Below are 27,519 nucleotides of genomic sequence, written 5' to 3'. Positions count from 1 at the left end.
ACTTTTGCAAGCCTGTTTGCTTGTGGACCCTTTGGGAGGAGCTGGGGAGTCTGATTTAAAGGAACACCACAGAGGTACCTGAATATACACAAAATAACAGAAGGGAGATCCAGGATTTCTAATTTTGCATATTAAATTTACTTTAAGAAGAGGATAAAATATCCAGCTATATCAGTTCAAATGATTTTGCCAGAATCTGTTTCCTGCCACGCACAGTGGAAGAAAAGGGATCTCGCAGGATGTATTTCATCTGTATGCCTGAGCACTCACGTTCTGTGGGATTTAACAATAGCTAGCTCTTTGTGATTACTGTGTATGTTAACCTTTATGTCACTATCAAAGTTAACATCAATAAAGATGCTTTCCACAAATGGAGATGATTACATGCTTCAGGGAGAGAGTACTTCCATCTAAAATAACAGAATAAAGCAAATTCTCCAGGGGATAGATATTATTTCCTTATATTATCATTACTTTGGTTAACAACAAAATCTATTAACGTATGTTTCAAAAAATTGCTTCGGGAAAATGGATTTGGCAGTTCCCCAGCCCAAATTCCTTTACCCATTCAGGGCTCCAGACATGCTTTCAGTAGCCTCAGGTCAACCGCATAATTCCCTTTCTAGCAAAGCACTTAGAGATGTTTTTCAGTGTTTCAATGAATACAGATAACTTAAGCATCTCCTCAAGTGATTTTTTCAATCATACCTTCAAGGATGCAATCTACAAGCCTGGCCTTATAAACCTTTACACTTGCGACTGGGCCCACTGACTTAAAAGGACTGTGAGAGGAGAACTGGGCCCTATGACAGCAAGTCTGATGAGACAATTATTTCCTTCTATTTCAGTTCCCTGCTGATGTTCTTTGATTTTGATCTTACACAGTTTTGATCCTAACATGAGAGTAATAAAGGTCTATGGAAAAATTCCTCTCTGTGTTTAAAGATGAAAACATCTGCCGGAATCGGGCTGAGTTTAGCAGCCAGTAAGAGCTGGCAAACTACCAACCTCGGTATCAGGTGTCAATCAGAGCATTTACTCTTAGGAGAACTGATTGTTTGGCCAGTGTAAATTATATAAGACAAACTCCAGTAAAAACATAGCAGTTTTTGTGAGTTTTTGTAAAAAAAAAGATTGTAAACTACCTTTTATGCAGATTGGCTGTTTCCCTGACCATTCTCCGTTGTCTTGGCAGGTCCTCTGTTCATTCCCACTAAGAACATATGAGTTGTTACAAAAGAAAGCAATGACTGTGCCAATTTTTGCATAGCGTCCATTCAAGAGCCCAGTGTCTTCTACCACTCTTCTGTAGCCATTGAGTGGGCCACCAGGATCTGAGCAGTTTTTTTCATCTAGAACTAATGATAGGGGGAGAAAAAATAGTAACCATTTTATCAAGTTCACAGCATTATTTTCAGCTGTCAGATTGCTTGACATCACATGCAGATGTTACTATACAATCTACACTTCATTAAAGATGCCTTTTCAAAACCCGTCTGAGATCCCAGTCTTAGAAAAGATCAAATATTAAAGGAGCAGTAATAATAGAGATGTCTGCCTATAATAAGCACTTTAGTCTTTGCTGAAAGTTTAAGATTCTCAAATTGTTAAAAAGGCCCTCAAACTTTGCTGATAACCCTGAAAAGGAAGCTTGACTTTACATGATGTTAATGTTCCATTAACTTACACAGAGCTACTTCATGTGCCTAAAAGGATGCACTTCTAATAGTCGCAGGGAACTGGCCTTTGGCATCCTTTTACCATTTCTGTACTTTCAATACTTCACCAGACTTGGATAATAAAACTAGACTACTTAATTTTACTTTTATGTTTGGTTGCATTTTGGTTTCTTAGCATTGAGAGAGAGATCTCAATATTCCAGGGAAATACTGAAAATTAAGGAGAACATAAATATATTTTTACTGATACTAAAAATTTAATATGGAAAGCTCATTCACATGAGGTTCTGCCTATAAAACCTCTTTTGCTTCCTCCTTCCCAATAATTTTCTCTTTTTTTTATTTACTTTTTTCTCAATAAACTTAAATTTGTGGCCTAAATCTAAATGACAGTTTCCCTAAGTAATGCTAATAAATGCTTTTCCCTATATTTTTCCGCCCTCTGCTCTTTACATTTAAAAGCTGAAAAAGCTGCATTTTTTTTCCTTTGGATTTCATCTCTTAGTTTTCTTGTCAGGCTGACAGTAGCATGCAATTCTGTTTAATTTCTCTGTCTGACATCTCATTGCATGACACCCCATGAACAGTTTAGACAGTTAGCGTTGGTGTTCTGCGTATAGAGGCCTGAGAAGACTGAGAGATGGATCAATTGTCCAGAAATTGTCTCTTTACATCATTGCTTCAGACTTGCCTGCCCACTGAGCCTCAGTTCACAAAAGCACTGACATACGACAAACCACTTAAACATTTATTCAAATCCCTGCGAAAGCAGCGCAGCAACAGCGCCTCAGTACAGCCCTGAACTGGTACCTATATCCTTATGTTCCCAGACAAAGCCCAGCTCAACACAGCATGTAAGCACATGGCTAACCACAACAGCACATTTAAATGAAGAGCACATGCTCTTAAAACTGAGTACATAACTGATGTAAGCATGTAATCACTGCTTTCCTTAACAGCATTGGATTTTAGCACATGCAGAAGGTTATATATGTACTTACATACTTTTGCATGTAAGATTCGTATTCAGTAAACACAGAGAGCTGAAGTTCCTCGCAACCAGGAGAAGGGGAGAAGCGGAGCCCTGTCTCCTTTTAATGGAGCTCCCTCTTTCTCCCCCTTACCTCACAGGCTCTCACTTGTGAACCACAGGTGACTGATCACTTACCAGCTGAAGAATACAGGGAACCACCCACCATATAATGCTTTATTTGCACTTTGCTTTCTGTACCAATATCTAGCTTAGACACATCACCTGATGAGTGGAATGCATGATTTCAAATGTACCTAAGCTTGACCAAGTAAGTCTACATACTAAGCCTTTAAAAGGCATTCTCTTATTTCATCCTGTGCATATCAGGAACTTCAGTAATAATTATCTTTTCCCCAAGTTCAGTGTTATGACTTCTCTGGGGGATTAAACATAAAGAGAAGCCATCTGGGAAGGAGAGACCCAAATTACACCACATAGCATTTCAGTAATAGCCAAGTCTAGATATAGATCTTTAGCCAATGACATCATGCAGCAGGGATTTTAACACAAACCTGTATTACATTTATTGCAACTGGAGACTTTCTCTCTAGACAGAAGAATGCCTTGTGCTTGCTCTTTCAGATGAAACTATATACAGCTGTTTCATGACACTCCCCTAAAAATTTGCATTGCTTGCCATAACACCCTTGTGAAAATGCTTTTCCAATTAATACAAAGGATTTTGGAATCTGGAGATAAAATTGTGCAATACAAAACAACTAAAGAAAAATTAAAAGTCTCTTTGGAGGGAAGAAGGAGTTTGCAATTTTAGAGCTGAATCTATGCGAATCTGTGTGAATCTATGTGATCTACTGTAGGCATGCAAACTTGTACAGCAAGAATAGATAGAAGCATTTCACTTCGAAAAATTTTGCTCTAGGATGGGAATCCTGTTGTAATAAGAGTAAAGTCTTCATACAGTAAGCCCCTTAATCAGCTCCACAGAATGCACCAGATTTCTGCAGAGAAGGTATCAGAGATACAGCATTAACGGAAGCAGCTATTCATTAATGCATGAAGACCCCCTTTTGGCTTTAGTCCTAGAAATTTTCAGTCTGTGTGTAAGGAGGATATATGCCTACAGTCTTTGAGGAAATTATTTTTCAGTCACTTGATGTTTCAGTCAGACCTTTAAATAAGCAAGTCCTGCAGGCTTGGGCTCCAGGAAAGTAAAATTAGAATCACTACTGCTTCTTAAAGACAAGAAGACAAAAGAACATCATGCTAAGCCATGGATCTACCAAATTTCAAGTGAGATTTGGATATGCCTGGTTTAATATGAATACAATGGCCGCAACATTTGATAAGAATCAAAACTTAAAGTGACCTTACCACATTCAGGATGATGTGTTGACCAACTCCCATCAAGCTGACAGTAGGCAACACGGCTGCCTTTTAAGCTGTAACCTGCGTTGCACTTGAAGTAAACCTGGGCCCCGTATTTAAAGTCATCTCCTTCCACAATACCATGAGCGGGAGCACCTGGAGTCCTACACATCACCACTGACAGTTCAGATATTTCAAAAAAATCCACTTTATTACAAAAACAGGACTGTGTTAGGATGATTCTTTATTTAGAACATTGAAAAATCGATTAAAATGGGCATAGGAGTCAAAAGTACAAGATGCCACTCTTTAGAAAATTGTTTAGACTTCAATTCTACACACACACATACGCTCTCTTTACAAAACATAACTAGATCCATTCAATTCCATGTGATTACTCAGATGTGTGAAGTGATCATAAGTATGTGCATGCATAAGTGCATAAGTATTTGTAGCATTAGGACTCTCATTTCCTTAGAATATTAAAATTTGAAACATACTCCATCTTAACAAGGGTTTTGAATGAACTACCATGCTTGGTCAACAAAAAAATTAGATTCTTAAAACCTTGATATTGAAATTCTTTCTAATTCTTGCTTCCATTTTTATATATATTTTCAGATAACCTCCCTGAAATATTAAAGCATCATTATTTACATAGATCAAACATTACTATGACACCATTGAAAAGGAACCTTGATATTTACCAAACTGTGATATTTACCCTTTCCACAGGATTTGCACTACTGGGAAAATACTGAAAGAGAATAGTGTATTTAACTTCTGCAAGTAGTAAATATTAGATTAAACATCCTAAGTAAGACTTCTCTGACAACATCAAACTAGCCATACTAAATCAGACAAAAGGTCTATCCAGCACAGAATCCTGTCTTCAACAGTTGCAAACAGCACATGTTTAGGAAAGAATATAAAAATAGAGTAAGCATATGGAATACTTTCCTGGTGTATTCTGCCACCATTCAGCAATCTGGGGCTCAAGCACTGCCTGAACTACAGTGCTATCTTTGGGTAAAACATACTTTGGTGCATTTTTTTTACACGAATTTGTCTACATACTTGGTGTCCGCAATACACTGTGGCAATGAGTTCCATAGACTAAGTGTTGTGCAAAAAACACATTGCCTTCTTTGGTTTGTTTTTTAGCCTTCCATCTGACAATTTCATTTGATGCCCTACTTTTTGTGTTAGGAGATATACAGAACACTCATGCCATACTCACCTTCTCCAGGTCACTCTTAGACCAAAGTCTGATATGTAGAAACTGCATCAGTGTAAGGAATTAGAGCTTTTAGTATCTACACAGTCACCCTGATCTGTCTCTGGCTTTCCCTTTCCAATCATTGTGGACAACTGCACAGGAAGGGATTCAGTGCAAGATTTATCTAGGCATATGTTTTTTCACTTGGGAGCTGTGCTACTCTGTCAAAGACAGAAGAATATTACAGAGATCATCCCTGCTTTATGCTTTCTTAATGTGACTTCTTTTTCTCTTTTGCCTTGTAGCTACTGGATCTGGATACACAAAGAAGGTTGCTTACTAACCTACAGCCAAATTTTGATCCTTTCACTACCAGAAGAAAAACCTTTCTAAGGCCCCAGCTCTGCAATCCTTACCCAGAGCACATATGAATACATCTATTTATACAGAGCACGGACCATCCAATTATTCACATAAGGAAGAGATTCTTGAGTGAGTAACAGGCCTAAAGCAGAAGCATTCACGAGAACAAGGCTCCACAGAAATTCCTCTCATTTTGCAGATTACTACAGACATCAAACAATGAGTTGGCAGAATCATTTGTGCACTAGTAAGCACAAGCCTTAAAAAGGAAAACCATCTAACATTTGAGAATTAGAGAGGGGCCCACACTTACTACTACAAATCAAAACACATCCAGTTACAGGAGCTCAACATTCCCTCTTGGCTACAAGCATTCCGCATCAGCAAAAGAATAATGATAAAAATTCAACAAAATTCATTCCTACGACATGATATTTTTTTCATGTGAAACATACCCACACGTATGTGTACATATATACGTATCTGCATATACACATACACATATACAAAATGAAAAAGAAATGATGGGAGCATAGATTTTCGAGGTGTTTTAAATGCTTAAGTCATGAGAATTTAGTCATGATCTCTGCATTCTCAGTCACTCCCTTCATGTCTTTCTTTGAACATCAATTTATTCCATTTCTATTTCTCTCTTTCAATGCGAGTCACACTCAACTTGTCAAATGAAAAAAAGAAGAAGATTAGAAACATCTGTGGACTACTCAGAGTCCTTCTTTTTCTCCTAAATACAGGTTTTCTGTATTGCTTGTGGTCCAGCTCTGCAGTACAAATGTTTTCATGCTTTTGTGTTCTAGGTCCATCCTGGGAAAATCTCCACCTAGCTACACTTATTCTGTTTCCACAAACTAAAAGCATTTGATCTTGTCCAATCTCCTAAATGCTTAAGATCTGTAGTTTCTTGTCCTTTTGATTTGTACTGGTTGCTGGACTTTCTTTAGATTCTGTGTGCCAGTGCAACCTAGCTGGAACAACTCTGTTTTGATTTATGAGGTCAGTTCAGCATTTTGTGCACAGATTCATTTAGTAATGGAACAACGGACAGGAGCAGAGATCACGAGATCTCCTCAGAGCTGTACAACTGTGGCCATGGGTAAGTTACTTCATTTGCTGTATCCATCAGACGAGAACACCCCTTTGCCCACAGGGCTCTTATGAGCATTAGCTCATATCCACTTATGTCACAGAGCCATTGTGGGTTTCTCTTGTTGCAAAACAGTTAAGTATTATTAATAGACGTGTCCCTTCTATTACCTGTGCCTTTATCTGCTGGTTGTCTGTTCTCTTATAACACAGGATCTTCCCTCATGGTGTACCCTGTTCTCTAAACTGTGCCATTGGAAGCACAGCCACTCACTTCATCTTGTCTTCAGATCATTTTGTAAGTTCATTTTTTCTCTCGACTAATTAAACTGGTTTTGAATCTTGAGGCGTTCCCTGGATCTCACTACCACAGCTGAGCTGTCCATTTTCACCTATATTATCTAGCCTGAAAGTCACATAAAGTTAGTCCAGTACCTTCCTCTACTGCTTTGAGTTTGAGTTACTCTATAGCTGTTCTTCCTTCAGTCTGACTTGCCTTTTATCCCTTTTACCTATTGTGTTTCAGGCAGCTCTTTTGCACCCCTTCCCTTCACTTGCAAACACTTCATGCAATGAAGTTTTGAATGCTTATTGTGAAGGGAATCCTAGCCCCTTGTGTGCCTCACCCAATTCTCTCTTTTCTTTTTGTGGATAGCTTCCCATCAAGACTATGAATTTGACAGATTCTCACATCTTTCAGGTTGTGCAGTATATTCCAATGAATTTTAGGGCAGGCTCCTTTGTTTGTTTATTGAAATCTTGCAACATTCTTTCCTGGTGTAAGATTATACCCAACTCTCCATCAAAATTCAAAAAGAAAGAAAAAAATGGAACATTTTGTACCTGTCAGTCATACCTAGCTCTGCCCTTACCCTTTAGTTACACAAACTAGCCATAAAATTCAACCATCTGAGCTGACCCAATTCTCTTCAGTTTCTAAGCTCTGTTAGAGATTTCCTATAATGTCAGATTTACTCGCTTAAGCAGGACGGTCCTGATCCGGGCTCTACTGAGTATCTCTGAATACCAGTCTTCTGCTTGGTCCAGCTCCCACAGCTTGCATCTGCCATCTCTCCCTTGGCCCCCACCACAACCAGCCATTCCCATCCCGCCTGGTATCATCCCCCAGCTATTTCTGTGCCTGGTCCAACCCACCATTCCTGGACCACTGGTGAGACTGATCTGTCACACGTGAAATTAGTGATTCCTACTGCTCTGCTTGCAACTCTAGCTTCCTACCTTAAAGGTGTCTTAAATGGTTGCGGTTTGTGCTGTGTTGGGCCATAGCATTACTTGTCAATAGCAAAACAAGAGAGGAGAGAGTAGGAAAATCTGTCTTGATAAGCCAGCGGGGGACTTTCTCAGTGACTATGCAGTGGTTAAAGAAGGAGCTGGAATCTATAGGTCTTATCCTACTTAAAGGCCTGATAAGCACTGCTCTAGTGTCAGTGCAATGACCTCTGAACAGCAGTCACTGCCCAGCTTTCTGTAAGGTCAATACCTTACCTTTCCTCTCAGTGCACTTTGCAAAGCAGAGGCAGAGGCAAGTGACAAGGCAGAGAGCTTCAAACAAAATTATCTGAATAATATCTATGAAATGTATCATGAACTCAATAAGACTCACTCCAAACCACAAGGTTTGAGGCAACTCTGCCAACCTGGAACTAGGAGAGTGTCAGGGATTTCAGGTTGCAGTGTTCAGTCTCTGCACCCTTCTCTCTACAAACAGGAGACCGAAGCCACCAGGAAGCCAGAATATGGACTATGTGGCTGCAAAATTCTACTACAAGAAATCTGAGCCAAAAATGTCTGAGCAACCTAGCGCTGTATCAACCCAGAGTCTGTGTTTGAGGTCAAGGCTGAGCCCACTGCTCGTGCTGTGGGTGTCATCACACCCAGAAAGTCTGCATTGACTCTGGGGACTTTGTATCTAGAAAACTATAGAAAAACTGGAAAGAATTCAGTGAAATGTAAAACTAATGATAGAGAAATATGAGCTTGAGGAAAGACTAAGAGCTAAGAATGCCCACCCTGGCTAAGCAAAAGCCCAAAAGTACAATAATATGAAAGCTAAAACCAGGAAGGATACAGCAAAATATTTAAAGAAAGACAAAGAGAGATGTCCAGACAAGATAAAATTAAGAATGGGAGAATTCTTACTGAAAAGGTCTAGAAAAGTCTCCTTGACAAATATTTGAAGTGCAAAGAAGAATGCAAGTGGAAAAGAAATAAGCCTCAGCATTTGAAAACTGCAAATTCAACTTGAAAAAACACTGGAACACATTTTGGAGAAAACAGGCCTGTACTAATAAGCCCCCTGTGAGCTAAGCAATTTTTTTCAGTTTCAATTTTTCTGTATTTTGCTATACAATGTTGTTCCTGGGAAGCTGCACAATTAATGTACGTAGGCATGTAGGTAACCCTTGTCACTTTAGTGCCTGAGCCAACTATCGGCCTGATACAGCTCTGTACAGTTCATAAGAGAGGAAAAGAGGAAGGCATAAAACTAGGTGGCTACGGGTACCTCTAGCAGAAACGCTGAGTTGTGACAGCCCTGTTATTAGAGAGAGAATAAAAAAACAGAGCTGCCTCAAGTGTCTGTTATACAAACTCACAGATTCCCAATAAAACTTATTACTCTTCTTGTCTCTTACCTTGCTGTCTTGGAAAATGAAAAAAATTTTCTGTCCCATATGAAACATAAAAATGGTTCCTCATTTCACATATAACTTTCTGCAATGAGAGAAAAACTAGAATAGATGAACAGTAAGTTCCTGAATTTTTAAGAAAAATATTCCATTATTAATAAACAGTGCAGTTTCCTCTCCTTTTTCAATTATATGTAGGAGACATTCCTCAGATCTGAATTATCTGCCATTTAGAAATAGTTTTCATGCTCATTTTATCACCAGTGAGATAAATTAGATGATCTCCTGAGCTGCACTTTTCTCTCTTCAATGTCCTTCAAATCCTGCCTGATGGAAATATCATTTGCTCTTGTCCCAGGATCCCTTCATTAAATGAATACCATTTTTTTCTGCTGTCTTCCTCACCCACTTCCTTGTTAAATAATATATACCCTCTCAAACATATCATACATAATCTCTAAATTCTGCACATCCTGTTCAATAATATATCACATGCCTGAAATAAATCTCATTTCTCATTGGTGGTACAAGGCAAGGTTTGCATTTCCATTTTCCCCCCCTGAAATATTAGATGCAAGAGCTTGTAATTGTATTTTTATTTGTTCTTAATTAGCTTGCAGGATTTTTTAATGCTGCTGCTGCTAAAGAAATTGATCTTGTTGCACAGTCCCAAGTCAGAGTTTGGCTTTCAGGTTGACCTGTACTAATGTATATAGCACATTTTGACTATCTAGTGGCTTTGGGGAAAATTTTTCTATTCACTTGTAATATTGCTTTCACATAAGGCGTGCTGGCAGGCTCAGTGGAGGCCAAACACCGAAAATGGCCACAGAAGCTGCACTTGGTAATGAGCAGAGGAGTAGAGAAGCTTCTGCTGTTATGGCTCCTACTATATGGGTTCTGCAGTGAAAGAGAGCTACAGACTCACTCTGGGACCCAGGATGCCAGCATCCCAGTCAAAACTGGTCTAACATGTCGGAGAAAGCCTGACTGAGATTTCATAGAAATTTAAATGAATATCCTCAGAAACAAAAGTCTGAAACACTGTCACCAAGCAGAATTCAGACACTGTGTCAGAAGAAAGCCTAAACAATATTCTTTTTTCCCAGAAATGGTACGATGACCCAACATGCTGCAAAAAGCCACAGCAGCCCTGGAGCCAGAGCAGGGCTGCTCAGGGAACCTCGGCGCCAGGGTTTTGGATCCGGAGCTTTTGGGACTCCTGGCTCCACAGCAGTCTGCCTGGCAAGGTGCTCTGGAGCCAGCAAACCTGGAAGCCCCGGGAATCACAGCTCCAAGACGCTGCTGCTAGAGGGAGCGTGACAGGCGACTCTGTAGAAGTGATTCTTTTTCCTGGTTAAGAAAACAAATTAAAGAAAATACATTTCCAGCCGAAAACGTCAAATTTTCTGAAAAGAGAATTTACTGCTAGGAATCCACTCTAACAGAAAACTCCTAGGCAGTGGTAGCTGCACGCATGTCATGTAGCTCAGTGATACTTGCAATTGCTGCCTGTGGCCAACGCTGCTAAAGTCAGCAGTGGTAAATCCCGTCAGGTTTGACTTCTGGCCTCTAAGTCTCTGAGCTGATCAAACTCTTTTTCTTGGTTTAACTTTTGTTTCAAGGGCACAGCTGATTAGGTGACTACCTGAATACCATTCTGTAACAGTTCTTAAAGTTTATAATCTCTGTATTTCCAAGGTCTTTATTAAATGAGTCTCTATCTGCATTTTACTGCTGGGGAAGCTACAGCACAGAGACATTAAGTGATTTACCTGAAGCCAGGCAGGGAGTCAGTGGCAGAGCTAGGAACAGAGCTGTTACCTCCTGATATTCTTAGTAAGTAAGTCTACACTTAGCTACCCCAGCTTTGCTCAGAAACCAGCATTAAATAATTATACCATCAGGCAATCCTACACAACATTCACAGCAACAGAGTTTTGTACTAAGGTGATAAAGCCATATGGGAGGAGATAGTTCAGTGGTGTCCCTGAATGCAAAACACAGGAGCTAAGGGAGGAACCAACTGTGAACAGCTTGGCAGTTCGTGGTGGGTATCTCAATGCCCTTCCCAAAGCCCCATGGTCAAAAGCTTTTCAGAATTCAGACTTACTGAATTTGTCATCTTCATTCTTAACAGAGCTTACTCTCTAATCTTGCCCGATGAGCTTTGTGAGTCCATGCAAATCTCTGACACCATTTATTCCCACACTTATCCGCCTCTCCCCAGCGTGCATCCTGAGGGTGAGGATGTCCCAGGTTCTCACTAGGTTTGCTGGCAGAACAGAACTGATGTGGGGGAGGACTCAGATGGCTCCCCTGAGACATAATTCCACTGCAGCTTGGCATAGCAGCCCAGAGACAGTTAATGCCTAACACACAAACCCACAGAGACTAACTTTAGCCAAAAACATAAGGACATCTGCTGTCAAAATGTTTTTGGAACAGCTCTGTCCTCAAGGAGGGAATGAAGTGAAGGATTTCTGGAGGCCATGGCTCAGAGCGCTCCGGAGAATTGCTTTGTTATCACTTCCCTTAAGCACTGAGCAAGGCTTTCAAGTAAGTATATGACTATGGCAAAGGATCTGATGAAAAAGCCCACCATCATCTGCCATCCAGAGGCATCGTGGCTCTGCCATCTCCTCAGCAGAAGGCAGTACCCCCTCTCTGAGCCTGTCAGACCTTGATGCATCAGCTCTTATGACCAGGGAGGAGCTCTGACTCCAGACTGATGCTTTAGGAGTCCCTGCGTGCTAGAGAGGCTCCTCTCTGCCTAAAACCCTTCAAACCTCTCTCCATGCTGGGACTATGGGCACATCGTAAGTCTGCTATCAGCCTCATGGAGTAAATGAGGTCCTGCAGCAGGGAGCAGGGAGCAGGGCAGGGGCCTCAAGGTCACAGGGTAGATAGGTGCCATGCTGGGATGATGATCCTAAGGCAGATCCCAGCGGCTGACACATGAGAAACCTGCTTTGTCTAGCACCTAATAGAACAAGCTGTGTCAGTTGTGGTGGGAATGTCCTCCTCCGCATGACACTGCTGACAGTCACCTTAAGCCTGTGATGAGTTCAGCACAGGCTTTGTTCCTACAAGGACCTCACTACAGAATGGTGACCATAGTTATGCTTAGGAAAGAGCCTAGCACCCCAGGATGCTGCTGTCAAGATCAACTCTCAGCTCAAGCACTTGTTAGTAAATGGTAGCAATCACTGCAGGGATGGCACCATAAGGACACTAACCTTCTTGCTGTCACCTTCCTGAACTACCCGACCTTCCTATGCTGGAGAGTCCTGCTGACTAGGAAGCCACACACTGACAACGAGCCCAGCTGTCCTCATCCAGACCCTGGCAAGAGCTGGATGCAAATGACAGTCAGCAGGCAAGGCTAGATGGTTTAAGCTTTGCAACATAATAGTCATTCTCCCTTGCAGCAGGAACAGCCTGTTGGGAACTGAACCACTTTGGAGGACAGGCAATCTCGGTCCATGTGCACCGGCCATGTCTGATGGGCTTGGTGATGTCTAGCTTGCTTGCTTGTCTTCTTGGTTGCACTTCAGAGCTTTTACTTTTTGGAGCTGGCAGGCTCTGGGTTTTAGGTGAAAAAAAAAAAGTATGATTGCAATTTTTACAACCAGAAATTAGAAGGGAATGAACAAGGAAAGCCAAGAATGTTAAAGATTTGGGATGATTTTTTTAAAGCAAGACTCTTAGAGCAGGGAAAAAATAAGTGCAAACACTGAGGCAGATCCTGTACAGGAAAAGGCAAGGAAACAACTGTGATAGAGAGCTGTTCACAGTGATGGCAGTTTCTGGACCTCCAAGAACAGCAGGACTCTGAACAGCTACAGCTGCACACCCACTCTGAACTGCTCTGCCTGTGCCAGGCCCGCCACCAAGATGCAGCACCAAGCGGCTGAGCCTTCACGCAGGGCCTCGGAGATAAAGCCAGTCTCTACCCCACCACAGGCACTGTGACAGGCAAGGCTAAGATACAGCCAGCTCCACAAAAGTGCCTACATCGTGATGATTTCAGCTGCTAAAAGTGCAAATAAGTTCCTACATGTCTTTGAAGAACTTTTTGTATCAAATGCAAGCCCTGGGGAAGTCCCAAGAGGGTCTTCCTCAAAAGTGCTGCAGACGTTGCAGTGGCTTCCATCCAGGCTGCCAGTCAGTGAGGATTTTGGATCAACTCTCTGCCCTCATTCACCTGTTTCAAAGGACCTGGGTTTCCCCCCTCCAGGGTACCCCTCCAGGTGTCCCAGGGCACATTCTCCCATCTCTATGTCCAGCTCCAGTCACATTTCATGCAGAAACGCTGGGACAGACAATTCACCACATAGATTTCTGGCCTTAATTTATTCCTCTGAAAGAGTTCTAGAAGCTCAAAAGCTTCTCTCATTGTTGAACTTCACCAGTCTTCACATCAATCCTGGAAATGTCAAAGGAAATCATAACAACAACAGCTGATCAGCTAACCCCAAGTACTACAGATAGTAGCTTTCCAGTTCTGCTTTCTGGGCTTCTTTGCTTTTGCAGTGGTTCCACCAGCTAGGAATAATTACACAAAACTATGATGTAATCCCTACTGAAACCAAAATCTTTTCATTCCCTTCCAGCCAATTGGGATTCACCCCTGATGTTTTCCAGCTCCCTGCTTCTGTGAATGAGACAGTTTCCATGTGAAAATATGCTTGGATCACCCACTCTGATTTATTCATCCGGAGGCAATTTGGAGGTTGTTGCTTACAATTAGCCATTTGATCTTTATCAGCATTGTTCTTAGCCCTTAGAAAGCTGTGTCTCTGGATACAACCTTTCCGGTATTTGGATGGCCTATTTAGTTATACAACTGGACCTGTTTGTGCATGGGATATTTGGCTGAGTGAAATCCCAACAATCCTCAGCATTCACTTTATCAGCAGCAAGAACTAATATTTAGAACAAGTCCTCCTTGAAAAACATTACGGTGTCACACTGTAGAGACCACCATCTGCTCAGAGAGAAGACTACAGGGCAACAGAGAAGCTGATATGCTCATTACTATACAAAATTACAAAGGAGATTAAATCACTTTGAGGTGTTTCATTTTGGAGATGTCAGCTTTCCAGCTAAGCAGGGACCAGCCTAACCAATGCCAGATGAGAGACACCCTAAAGAAAGGCATGTTGCTTTGAGACCATGTTTGTGATTGTGCATTAAATGCAACAGGAAAACATCATTTAATGATACAGATTCACTCTAGTGTAGCTGACAGAACGGTTTATTCAGCCTTTTGCAGTCTTCTAAGCTGTATTTGAGAGAGAAAGGAAGATTTGGCATTGCCTGTTTAAGAAAAAGAGATCAAAATTACCAAGTGCTGAGATGAGAGTATAGGGAAAAAGAAAATGAAGGGAACTAAAAAGCAGGAGAGTACTAAGGAAGTGGCAGGGCAATTTGGTTTGCTGTGAAAAGCAGTTGCTTAGCTCTTGAAGAAATCAAAGAGGAGTATGGGAGCCATAAGAAAGAGCAAGTGGGATACTGCCTGATCATTTGTGTCATCGTTTCTACTGCCTGGGGCCATTCTGCTTTGGTAGTGTTTTGTATCAGCTGCAAGACAGTGTGCAAGACAGTGAAATCCTGTCCCACCAGTGAAACAAAGGGAAGTGTGTAAGGCACCTTGCCTCAGAGATGTGTGAGTGCAAAATCCTCAAGGAGGAACAAAGCCTTGGAATGAACTTTGGAGAAAAAACAGGGGAAAGCTGTCAGCATTTAAGTATGATGGTCGTTCCAGAAAGCTTTCCAAGTAGTTTTAAGGTTACCCCAAAGCATTACAAGAACCTGCAGCCTGTACAGTTTCACCTGAGAAGCTATGAACCGTGTATCAGCAGTCTTAAGAGAGGACAAGGATTAGGTAGAGGCAGACAGCTCAGATCAATAATCTACTCTGAGCCGTTATCTTATTTCTTCTAGCTCCAAAGAAATCAGAAGATACACCTCCTCCTCCTCAGCTAGGAGGCAGAAAACATCTCCCTCAGCAGCTTGTAACTGTACACCAGCCCTCCTCAGTCTGCTCTCCTCGCACAGGGTCACGGTGACCCCAAAGTGTGTCAATGATGCCGTCCCTTACTTGTGGCCTGCCACGCAGTTATGCTGCGCTGAAGAGCTGACTTGTGCCATAAACTACCGCAGCCCTGTGGGGAGGACTTAGTCTCAGGATTCAGCGACAAACTGATGGGGAAAACTATCTTTGTCCTGTTCAGTGTGGGAGGGGCGACCTGGAATACAGCTTGAGCTGAACTGTCCTCCCGCAACACTGACTCATCTTTCCACATGGCAAGTCACACCAGGGAGAATCTCGTGGACGGTTTTATTTTTCAGGCATGTTATTGGATGGAAGAAAATGCCCAGTTTTGATTTAGGGTGGGGAAAGTGGAGATTTCCTGTGAATTAATTTAATGTGCTTTAGAAATACATCTCCTTTCCCAGGACAGGCCCATCCTTGAATGGATTATATTAAATGAAAGACATCATCTGATTTAGATGATAGCAATACCCGCTGCTGTGCTCTGGGCAGAATACCACATTTTTTACCAGACATTTTTCATTTCTGAGGAACTAAAAATCTGGCTAGTTAATAGACATTGAGAAAATCAACAAAGGGATAAGAGTAAACAATAAAGGGGTTGTGCTCTCTTTCAGCCTTGCTATAAGTAACACTTACTCACTGCAGTTTCAAATCACTATAGAAATATTATGAGATTAATCCACTGCTAAAAGATATTCTAGCCCAATCCAACAGTCGCACTGACAGAGCAGAAGGAAGCAGCGGTCCTAGGGACCAGTTTTCTGCAGTGTGATGCACAAGCAGCAGTGGTTTAGTGGTTGCTTCAGATGAAAGTCAGATAGCAATTTCTGTCCTCAGACATCAACCTCATCCTTCTCTTAGCCGTTCCTGCCCTACTATAGAGACATCTTCGCTGTTTGTGTAGCAGATGCCAAACATCTTTAATTGATAGCTTTGTGAATTAAGATAGCCCTAAGGTATTAGATTACCTTAAAACATGAGACATAATGTTTGGTGGTTTGGCAGTGCTATGTAAACAGCTATAGCATCCTTCTAACCAAGGGATAAACCTCCAAGAAAGGTACTGAATGGAAAACTGGGAGCAGAAATCTTTACCACCATCTCACGCTAAGCCTTTTGAATTCAGGAACTAGGAACTAAACACCACAGGCCTTTCCTCTTAAACACACGATCCTCCCAGAAAGGAACATACATACTGCATTATGAGGCAACGTGCATAATGCAGTAGCAATGTCTAGCCAACATCACAAGTTTCTGATCAGGAGAACAAGAGAGAACAATTATCCCACCAGAACTAAACACTGAAGGTGACCTTTTAAATACATCTCTTGCGGCCTGCAGTACTATTATCTTAGGCAGCTCTGCAGAGACATATGGGTCAATAAAGCTTCCCGTACGACTGTATTGGCCATGACTTCACTGCAGGATTATCTCAACTTGTCTATAACTAATTGTCCTCCTCAACAGCCTAGCCCATAAAGAGCAGCTTAACTGAGTAATAGTGCTCAAGACACAAGCAACTATGCTACGTTTCCTCTAAGAGGGATTCCTAGGAAGCTTTTGGAGAACAAGTGACCCCTGAGTGCATCTCACCTGTGTTCATGCTACAGCACTGTCATATGACAGGCTAAAGAGTGATGCCGGTTTAGGCTTTAGCCTGTAACCTCTAATGGGTCTGCAAAACCTGAGAACTACCCCATTCCAGTTAAAGGTTTTTGCCAGTGTATGGGTCTCAAGGCAGGAGAACTTTGTACTGTGACATTGAAAAAAGGCCTTTACTAGCCTTTACTTCTTAGCAGCTCCAGGCATGCGTGTGTTTTGGCAGTAGGAGTTGGATTCTTCTCATTTCTCATCTTAAACAGGCAAACCTGGAGGAAGGGCAGTATAAATGTGACAGAGGAAGTGTAGTCTTGATCTCATCTCCTTGACATACCCACCAAAACCAACCTGACACAATCAGGGAAGAACTTTTAAAAAGGCTGTAGTAAGTTATTTTCCACTGGGAAAAAAAGAAGGCAGGGCTAAGAGTAGGAAAATCAAGAGTTCTATCTTTTTTCAGAACATTTTCCATAATGGAACAGGGCTAAATTTCAGGTGAGAATGGTGAGAAAGGCCTCAGCTTCCCCGCTGTAACTCTGTAGCATACACACAGCCTTGACACAGGCTGCAAATGGCAGAATACATACCAGCAACTACGGACAGCGAGGTAACGGCACTCCTTGAAATCTATTAGTGAAAATCTTCTTCTACAGAAAAGAAAAGATCAAGCGTTCCCTTTGAAGGCTCTGCATTACATGCCCATGGTTGGGTGAAGAAAAAAATGTTTTATATCCAGAACCTCTGCCCCAGGGCCTAGCCCTAGACTCAGCAGAGGTTAAAACTCTGTCTGACCTATGCCAAGCACTGACAGCTGGGCTCACTTCTCCTATAGCAGGACCAAGGCAGAGTGTGGGGCAGTGTTAATGCTTTCTGCCTATCCAAACGTCAGTCAGTCAGTTAAGTGGGAGGGCATCCCTAAGAACCAGCCCCAGCCCCAGTTGTATGAGGCAGAGGAGAAAGGAAGGGAATTAGATCTGCAGTGGGGAAGAGCCTAGAAACTATTTTTAGAGGCCTCCTGGAGCATGGTGAGGCCAGCACCAACAACATCAAAGGCTACAGCAAGGAGTTAGTCTATACAGCTCAGTCAGCTGGATTAGTCCCTTCATTAGAATGCAGAACAAACCTCTTTTTCTTGGCAAACAGGAGTGAGAAAGAGAATGAAAATGGAAATCGGATCTGAGCCCTGAATTCCCCATTCAGCACGAGATCTCCTTATTTGCGTAGGAACTCTAGTTTGCCTGGCTTTGTTTGAAAGAAAGGTAACAGGAAATTTCAGGGCAGGAAGAGGTCAAGGTCCCTTGCTCTGGGGCCAGCAGGCCCTGGGAGGACTCCTGAGTGAGGGCGGCCCGTCCCAGAGGACAGCAATCGCAGGGCGAAGGTTTGCCATGGGGCACCAGAAGCACCATCTTGCTCCAGTTGCTTCTCCAGCAGGCGAACTCAGCACTGGGACTTCAGAGAAGACCTTTCTGAGATTGAGATGAACAAGCAGTTGCCATGCTGTAAAGCATGATTAACAGTCTGATACTCAAATGGATGCAGTTCAGCATGCCAAGCACCAGGATCAGGCCACTAGTCAGCCCATTACTCTAACACGTATCTTTTGAGGAAGTTGCTGCTCTGTTTCAGGGTAAGAGAACAAGATGATCTGAGTTTTGTTATTTCTTACACCTCTGCTTGCAGGATTATTTGCATTGAAATCCATAGAGGTCACATAGAAAAGCCTGAGTTTGATCTCAATCATGCCAGCATGGCTCACTGGAAGGTGCATGCAGGTACACCGCAAATCCATTCAGATCAGAATGAAATCAAATTATTTTAAGTAGGAATTAGGTTTCTCTGTTTACTGTATCATCATAACAAAATGTGCTTATATGTAAGAAGGTATTTGTTACTGATCTATGGGATTTGTCTTTATTGTGTTTTACAAGAGATGAAAGAAGGAAAAATCTCACTCTATTGGTTAGCAATTGTTTTATCATTTCATACAGAGAAATCTTTTAAAACAATCACTAGAGTAAAATCAGACATATCTAGATAAAGCAGTTCTCACCTTTAAGCATAACTGACTTAAATATTAACAGCTGTTAGAAAGATACGTGCCTGCGTTTTGCTTCATGCTACTGAAACCTTTAAATCACTGTATTAGCCCCTCAAATTGTATACAAAAAGGCAATTTCTTGGCTGCCATAGCAGAAGAGAAAAGAGAGCACTAGTTATAAGGAATCTGTGCCTTTAATCATTTTATTAATAGTGCAAATTGCAACTGACAGAGCAATTAGTGTTGAATATTGCTCCAGCAAAGCAGCTTGACCAATGTTGATCATCTTGTTAAAGAGATGGAATTTAGTTTAGCAGAGGAAAAAATAGGTTCCTTGAGGCGATTTCCATAATTCCCACTGTGATTCCCACAGTTCAACATTGTTAAAACTAGACTTGGCAACAGACAAAAAACACGGCTGCACTGGGATGGTGAGGGACATAAAGTTTTCTGATTCTGTCCTGAAGTGTCTATAGCTGAATTTGTTTTATTTGGCCCCAACCTATTCCTCATTGAGATAATCCCACAGTCTCCACTCTTCCAAAATATGCCCTTCTGATTTCTCTAACCAAAGCCATTGCATCTCTCTGAGTACCTTCTGTTGCAGCACCTCAAATCTTTCATATCCACTTAACATTAAAGGGCTATAATTTTCTTCTCTCTGATACCTATTTTTCACCAACATAAATCCATTGACTTTAATGGCATTGCACCTGATTTGCTCCAAGAAAACCAGCTTGAAAGAATCACCTCCACGGTGTATAAAGCCATATTCAATATTCCAAAAGTAACTACTTTGCAAATGTCTTACAAAGAAATTAAGTTATTTCCCTTGGCTCCCCCCACCAAGTCACAGGAAAGACAGAACTGTTGCTGCAAGACCTGACAGACAGAAAGCTCCTGAATATGACGTGATCTCCCTTTAACATTTAAATTGCAATTCTGTTCAGGAAACTACATGACTAATTTTTAAAGAATTACACCCACAGATATTTTTCCAGTTCTTCCTTTTGCTCTTAAAAAATAAATCAAACTTTAATTTTCTGCCTTTTTTCCCCTTTCCTGGAAACACTTTCCTGGAAAATATTTAGGATATGTTTTGGCAACACTGAAGGAAATATCTTAAAAAATACTTCTCTGAAGCCAGAGAGAACAGAGGTTTGTCATGATATTTTCCCACCGTGATGTTTACTATTCACGCACAAGAAAAAAAAATATCAAGCTTTCTCTATGGTATAGAAGGGAGCAACTGAGGTGCTGAAAGATAAATTTCCTAACCTAAACAAAAAGCCAGCATAAAACCCTAAGCATCATAAAGTATTTTATCCACCTGCACTGTTCTTTCAAAAATCAAAGTAAAGGATTCCTGTCAAGCTAAAAATCTTACTGTATATATTTTTAAGTATCTTCTCCCTTTGTTCTGTTACTAAGTACAGCTTTCATCATTTACACTAAGGCAGAAGTCTCATCCGATTATTTTTCACTGCATCCTCGATTATTTGCTTTGTGTGTTGCACGTGTGAAGTTTCTATACTGGAATTACAAAAGAAAGGTAACAAAAGAAGGCAAGCTTCATTTCTTGCCTTGACTGTGGTGTGCAGCCTGTCAAAACTAGGATTTGAGGTTTGCTGTAAATTTAATTAATCTGAAATTTAGGTTTGTTCTGAATCAGACAGGAATATTTTATTTTCTCTTTTTTAATTCTCTCCTGAAGACAGAAACATCAGTTTCACTGGGCAGTTGCAAAGGGCTCAGGAGTTTCCAGTCCCTAAACAACCTGTTAAACCACTATCCTGAATAAAGAGGCTGTTAGCAAAAGAGCCAGCCATGTTAGCCCTGAGGTCAGGAACCCTCGATTTTCAGCAAGGCCTTCCTTCCAGAGGAAACACACCAGGAATTTGTGCAATGCGGCAAAGATGGATTGAACCCAAGCTGTTTCAGGCTTACAGAAAACGTACAACAACCTCCTCTCCTCTGGTCTGTTCGGAGAAAAAGTCAAGTCTTATCAGCTAGTTCTGGATCTGTAGAAATCTAGAGGTCTTTCATCCCACAGTAATACAGTCAGTAATGTAAGGAAGAATCATGTCACTGTGATTTAACTTCCTGATGAAGTAAAAGCAATTCCAGGAGAAAAATCCATTCCTGAGGATTTCACAAGAGGGGCAGAGATTTTGAACTGGTGTGGGTTGGTATATATTGTATACTGTACGTATTGGTATACACTGACTCAGAATTGAAAACTCTGGAGGCAGACAGGGCATTATGTGCCTTACGGCCACAGCAGTGCCACAGTAAGCTATGCTTTCTGTCTTGGCCAAATATGATCCCAGCTGGACTTCACTGGTATCACCGAAATCCTCCAGGGTCAGCTGGAGGTCTAGCTCAGTGACTATAAATATCGTACACTGTTCCTTTCAGCTAGTAGAGATGATAAAGCCTTTATCGTAGCATATATTGCACAATTCTTATTCCTCCTTGCTCTTTCGAGCTCTGCTAGATGAAGACATTTGCTCAAGCATGAAGGATTAAATTGCTAGAACAGACAATTGGTTTGATCTCACTTGAATCCAGCTATTTTACAATTGGCTTGGCAGGACAAAAACAGGTGTATGACTAAACACACAGTGAGGACCAACACAGATTAGGACAGAATCTCCCTTTTTTTGTTTGTCCTGACCTCAAACTCTCTGTCATTTGTGAGTGTCAGCGCTCTACCTTTCAGCTGGCTGTGAGGGAAGAGAAATTTCCTAAGACTGACTCTGGCTAAAGCATCAAACACAGGGCTCAGCTGAGGTATGTGCTGTTAGAAGAGAAGGGCTGATCCACACAATGGAAAATAGCAGAGAGGTATATCCGTCTCTTGGTAAAGCCAGCTAGTTACAAGATTTCTTGTATGCTGTTTCCCAGCTCCAGTTCTTTTTTGCCCTTTTGCACATAGATACAAAGCCCCAGAGCTCTTCAGCGGCATCCTTTGTAAACTGCAAGCACTGTGTCTGTAAAAATGCCACAAGAATCTCAGTGCATTCTCTGGTACTGTGATTGACCTAACCTACATATAGAGGATACTCCTAACACTTAACGGCCTGAATCAGTGACAACACTGGAGGCAGGCCATACACACAGTGCCTGTACTCACAGTTTTCACAGCGATTCCCTGTATAGCCAGCCAAACAGGCACATTTGTAGGCTCCACTTTTGTCTAGAATGCACGTTCCATCATGAAGACACGGAGACGAAGAACAAGCTACAAAAGAAAAACAAGAACATTCATGGTCTCTCATAGGATGAATTCTTACTGATTTTTCTTAATGACAATTGTGTCTTGGGGTAAATTAAATATTCTGGTTTAAAGTTAGAAACACACTGTAAAGGGCCTAAAGCACGTCAAGAAGCCTTCAGCTCTTCTCTATTTGCTGGAGAGACAATTTTCTCTGGATGGGCAATTCTTTCCTGCATTCATTGCTTACCCTTACCATTTTGCTTTAGCTATGATCAAGTAGTGAGAAAGGTTTATGGAAGAAAAGTAATTTATAGCAAGCTCCACCAGTGTTCAGGTCTTAGCCTAAATTAAAGTTTAGTATTTACCTACATTTCTCCTGCAGTTCGTCCCAGACTTCAGCTCCTGACCCGGGCCTGTCTGCTTTTTTTTTCTTTTTTTTTTTTAGTCTTTTTTTGGACATATGTCATCCCAAAGTTTGTGAGCTGTTCTGCCTCTGAGGACCACTGCTTCGGTGTTGGGCTCAGCAAGCTCTGAATGACCACAATGACCCTGAACTATTTGAGGAAGTTCTGGCACACCACAAATCTAGCAGTGATATGAATCAACCCAGACATACTAGTATAAAGGAGTATCAGAATGTGTAATTGCTCTGTTTAATATGAGCAAATTCCCTTGTACAATAACACATATATTTTTGTGCCAGTTCTAACGAGGGAGTAGAACATTAGTTTACCCTCGGACAGATAAATAAATAATCTTAACCTAGATTACTTTCCAAACTAAATGTGGGTCTTAGCAGACAGAAAGGAGGTCAAATCACAAAATTTAAACCGAATTTAAGATTTGAATAGTCAAACACCTGAGGAATTCTGGCTCTGATGCCCTGCTTCAAATCCATCTTAACAAAACATCATAATTCTCAACACCACGAATTATCCAAACATGCCTGATAATTTACTGCTTAAACTTTGCAATCATCATTGTTACAAAAGACATAACTCAAATTCATTTACCAAAGATTCATTCATCTTTGTCCTTCCACAGTAAATACCTTCCACATGACAGGAACAGGAATCTTTCCATCAACCGAGTTTTCCACCCGGGAGCAATCAGTCTGTGGGGCCCTACACTGAGGTTCTGTACTATTATATTTAAAACATCTCCAGAATGACAGATCTCTGAATAAGCAGTTTTCTTTGCAAAGACTTTACCTGAAGCATGATCTTTGAGTCTCTTATACCAAGATGGCAAGAGAAAAGAAATATATAGAAGCCATGTATGAACTTCTCTGGAGGTTTCATGTGATGTTGTAACAGAAATTCGTATCTAGCTGGACAATGAAAATCTTCCAGGTCTCTTTCAGGACTAACTAAAGACAGTAATTCTTTCCTGAAAAGTACTGCATTGCTTCCTGAAAAGTAATATCTATGTGGCAATTGTACTGTGTCCCTCTAACTTAAAATATTGCTGAAAAAGTGAAGGAGAAGCAGAAGAGCCTATATAGACTGATATTTTGTAGTCACTGGTTTGAAGCCAGTGAACGTCCAGCTTTGTCCTCACCCCAGCTTTGTCTCATGACTCTGTAGAACCAAGCATGTCACGGGAATGAGGGGAAGCGCCAGACACATTCCTTGAAAAAGCCTGATACTGAATGTTTTTCTTCTTAAAGGAGTCTTGACTGCTTAGCTTCAGTCAAACAATACAGGACAGTACTAAAAAAAGGTTAAAGCCCCTATGTTTGGTGAAAGATCACTAGCTTGGGGTACAGACAATAAAGCGTTATTGAAATTCAGCAACAGGCTTTCATCTAACCAGATCCAACATACGTCTAATTCCTAGGAGTTTCTGGTACCTCCCCGTCTGGCCACTCATCCTTCTCATCTGAAGTCTGCTGTGAATTGCTCCCAGTCACTCATGCCAGCCACTGGACTCCATTTCATGCTTGGCACGGGACTGGTGGCAGAGCTCACAGGCCTAACACCTGCTTCCAGAACAGGCAGCCCAGCAGGCTGGGTGGTTTCTTCCTTTGGCTAAGCATACAGTGGCCTTTCACAAAGGGGATATAGGCTTTACAGCTGATTTTTTTACTAATTTAATTCTTTCTGGCACTTGAACCAGTGACCTCTGCACAGTCAGTGCCACTCCTTCGGCATGCTGTGACTTGTAAGCCAGTGCAGAGCTCCAAGAAAGGGAAGACAGAAAGGGAGGAATTCAGCTGACAGCACAAGCCACTTTTCCAGTCCTCTCCATTACACTGCCAAGGTGCTGGGGACATCAGAGCATCTCCATGGCCTAGTCCACATCCTGTGAGCACATGCGCTGCTGCTGCTCTCACCTGCACCACAGCGGACTGCTCTAGCAAGCCTCATTCGACCTGTTCCAGAGACCTCAGCTTTTCACAGGGCTCTACAGAGAGGGGAATTTCAGAGAACACACTTCAGTTTGCAAATGCGCTGCCCCTGCTTTCAATTCTACATTGCTTCATGCATGCTGTATTCTTCCCCTAAACTGTCCTGCTGGCTAGGTTAATGCTGCACATAAAGAGACACTGGGAGTGTTTTAAAAGCCTTTCACCGCAGCGACACACCGGGCCAGAACAGCTCCGTAATAAAGCACACAATGAGACCTCCTCACAGACTCTAAGCCCTTTGCAGCATGCTCTGTGTGGATTACCACACTTGCAAGCACCCAGCCTCAAAATAATTACCACTAAAAACGGGGCGGAAATAAAGTACTCAACAGTATTTGAATACCAAGCTTCTCCTGCTGGGCAGAGAAAACAGACTCAATTCAGCTTGCGCCATATGGAAAACGTTAGTTCCCCGAGTGTAGGCAGTCCTTATGCAACATAACCCACACCACACTCGTTTGTTCTGTATCACCTCTCTTGCTGGAAGCCCAGGCAAGCTATCAACAGCTAACTGCTCCTGCTAGGTTACTGACTGGTATCGAAGGTAACAGCTGAGTAACTAGAGGGCAGGCTAAGGAATGGCATAGGCACTACACACACAGTTATGCACATTTCAGATTGCTAGTTACACTCCCAAACACTAGTAACAGCTGATCCAACGTAGATTTGCATATTTATACAAAGATTATATAAACCAGCTAAATTGCTTGAGCCAGATATACCTTGGATGACCTCATGAAATGTGGGTCACCAGGGTGTATGTAAGGCGAGTAATGTTGAGGCATAGATCCAGCAGGGTTTATCAATGGCAAAGCAGCATGCTCTGATTAGCCTTCTGTGCCAGGAGTAATGTGGATAGATTTGACAAAAATTCCCTGTATAGCTAAGCAAAGAAAATCCAGGAAAAGCATAGAGGCTGCTTCAAATGCAATGGCAAAATGAGGAGCCAACTACACTTTAAGTGTTATTTTACAGGCAGAAAGAAAAGACAGAAAGCAATGGGGGAGACCCAAGCACTGAGTACTAACAAACACACAGGAATTCTGGAGCCCTGCTTCTGTCATTCGTAATATCAAGTTCATCACAGAATGGAAAATGCCTCTTTTTCTTAAAGAAAAGAATCTGTCCTTTGTACACTTTTGGTTTTTTTTTTTTGAAAGCCCTAATGGTACGAAACAAAAAGCATGTGAGGGCATTTTCACTGAGCTAACTATGAGGCTATGCACCAGGTTTCTGCTAATTGAGACAGTGACTCTGGTCCCGCACACAGCATTGAGCAGTTCACAATTGCAAAGATATACATGCCCCCTCCTGCACTTCCTTCTGTGCTCTTAGTTCTCAGATTCAAACAGAAAGGTCTCACAAAACAGCAGCCTTTCTGTGCCAGCCAATGTGCCTGCTCTGCACACAGGTAGTGGGAGTTTAGTCTTTGTTAAAGAGCTTCACTTTCACAACCTGTCTGATGGCTTCTGAACCTTCCCTGCACTGACTTTTTTTAAGTTGCTGTTGGCAACACAGCATGGAAGTTTTTAATGAAGCAAAACAGGGAGCGAGATTAGTGAGGCTGAATTAACAACAGTGAATGGCATGTTCCATTTTTGGATTATTTTACCTGTAACTTCTTCAAAGACAGCATGAAATCCATCAAAGTTCTTGGAACCATCGGACTGGAAAAGGACATGGAGTGAAGACCCAGTGCTTCGGATGGGAGGTGGTCTCTCATTTCCACAGAATTTCTTAATTATCCTGCTGTCCAAGTTGTCCCCATCACGGACCTCCACATAATCATACTGGCACATGTAGTCAAACTCAAGGCTCAGCATGGAAAACCTTGGGGAAGAAGGAAACATAGTCAAAGTGCACACCCTCACCTATGCACTCTGTCTCTAATTTATTTGGCTGTTCAGTCATGTTAGTGCCCCTACCTCAGTGAATCAACAAGTCCCTGGTTATATGAAGCCCCCCTCACTTCATCTCATTTTTTGCATCATGATCCTGGAAGCCAGCTCAGCTCTGCAGAATTGCTCCATGGGAATATTTAAGCGGCATGATGCAGTCTGCTCACATGCATCAGGATGCTAACCACCTTGCAATGATTAAACTTTCATTTGCAGTCAGATGCTGTAGGGCGCATATCTCTATTCCAGCTATTTGCTAAAAAATGGTGTTTCCCCCTAAATAAAGTCCTAAGTGCTGAAAGTAACATTATCAAAGGCCAATGATCAAAACCTATTTACACTGTTATGTTCAGAAGCCAGCAATTAGAGGTACAAGAAAAGCTCAGAGACCTGACAGTAAGAGAAAGAGGCAGAGAAAGGGAACCTGAAACAGTACAGGACATTTCACATTAGAAAACAAAGTGGTAGTAAATCTCCAACAGCTGGCTCTTGCCTTTCTTTTGGGGCAGGAATAAGGGACAGGACTTAATGCAGAAAGGAAATACTTAAAGCCTTTTCCCAGAATGTCTGTCTTTCATTGCTTTGATCCAGCCACTGCACAAGGCTCTTGTTCTTTAACAACAATGTTATTTGCTGCTGTCAGAATTCAGTGGCACAGAGCCAAAACATTCCACCAGAATATGAATGAAAAAGAGAGAATGAGAAACACCAAGTGCCTTTGGGGAATAAGCAATGGCTGAGAAGCCTGACCTAGCCTTGGTGCAGAGGATAAAAATTAAAAGATCAGGGCCTGGGAGAAAGCCATACTACTAGCTGTTCAGCAGAACATTTTATAAATGAAACTTATAATTTACTCAGTCTTCCTGACAACTCCTAGTTCCACAGGTATGTGCCTTTAGGATCAGGCTAAATCTTCCACAT

At 41.7% G+C, this 27,519-nt stretch overlaps 1 protein-coding gene across 4 annotated transcripts in view; it reads right to left on the bottom strand.

Moving 5' to 3' along the window:
- The window catches only part of PAMR1 (peptidase domain containing associated with muscle regeneration 1), a 56,816-nt gene that overhangs the window by 6,853 nt on the left and 22,444 nt on the right, over nucleotides 1-27,519 (bottom strand). For 3 of the 4 annotated variants that reach the window (XM_026099946.2, XM_064512780.1, XM_026099948.2), the window contains 4 exons: nucleotides 26,313-26,530; nucleotides 22,207-22,314; nucleotides 4,045-4,215; nucleotides 1,146-1,358 (listed from right to left, as the gene is read on the bottom strand). In XM_026099946.2, coding sequence (XP_025955731.1) covers nucleotides 1,146-1,358; nucleotides 4,045-4,215; nucleotides 22,207-22,314; nucleotides 26,313-26,530 — 710 coding nt within the window. The remainder of the gene's footprint in view (nucleotides 1-1,145; nucleotides 1,359-4,044; nucleotides 4,216-22,206; nucleotides 22,315-26,312; nucleotides 26,531-27,519) is intronic. The other variant, XM_026099947.2, reaches the window with a different exon arrangement.

This window comes from Dromaius novaehollandiae, chromosome 5 (genome assembly GCF_036370855.1).
Source record: "Dromaius novaehollandiae isolate bDroNov1 chromosome 5, bDroNov1.hap1, whole genome shotgun sequence".
NCBI classification, from domain to species: Eukaryota; Metazoa; Chordata; class Aves; order Casuariiformes; family Dromaiidae; genus Dromaius; species Dromaius novaehollandiae.
Note: the sequence above shows the minus strand (reverse complement) of the source record. Positions and strands in the feature narration are given on the sequence as shown.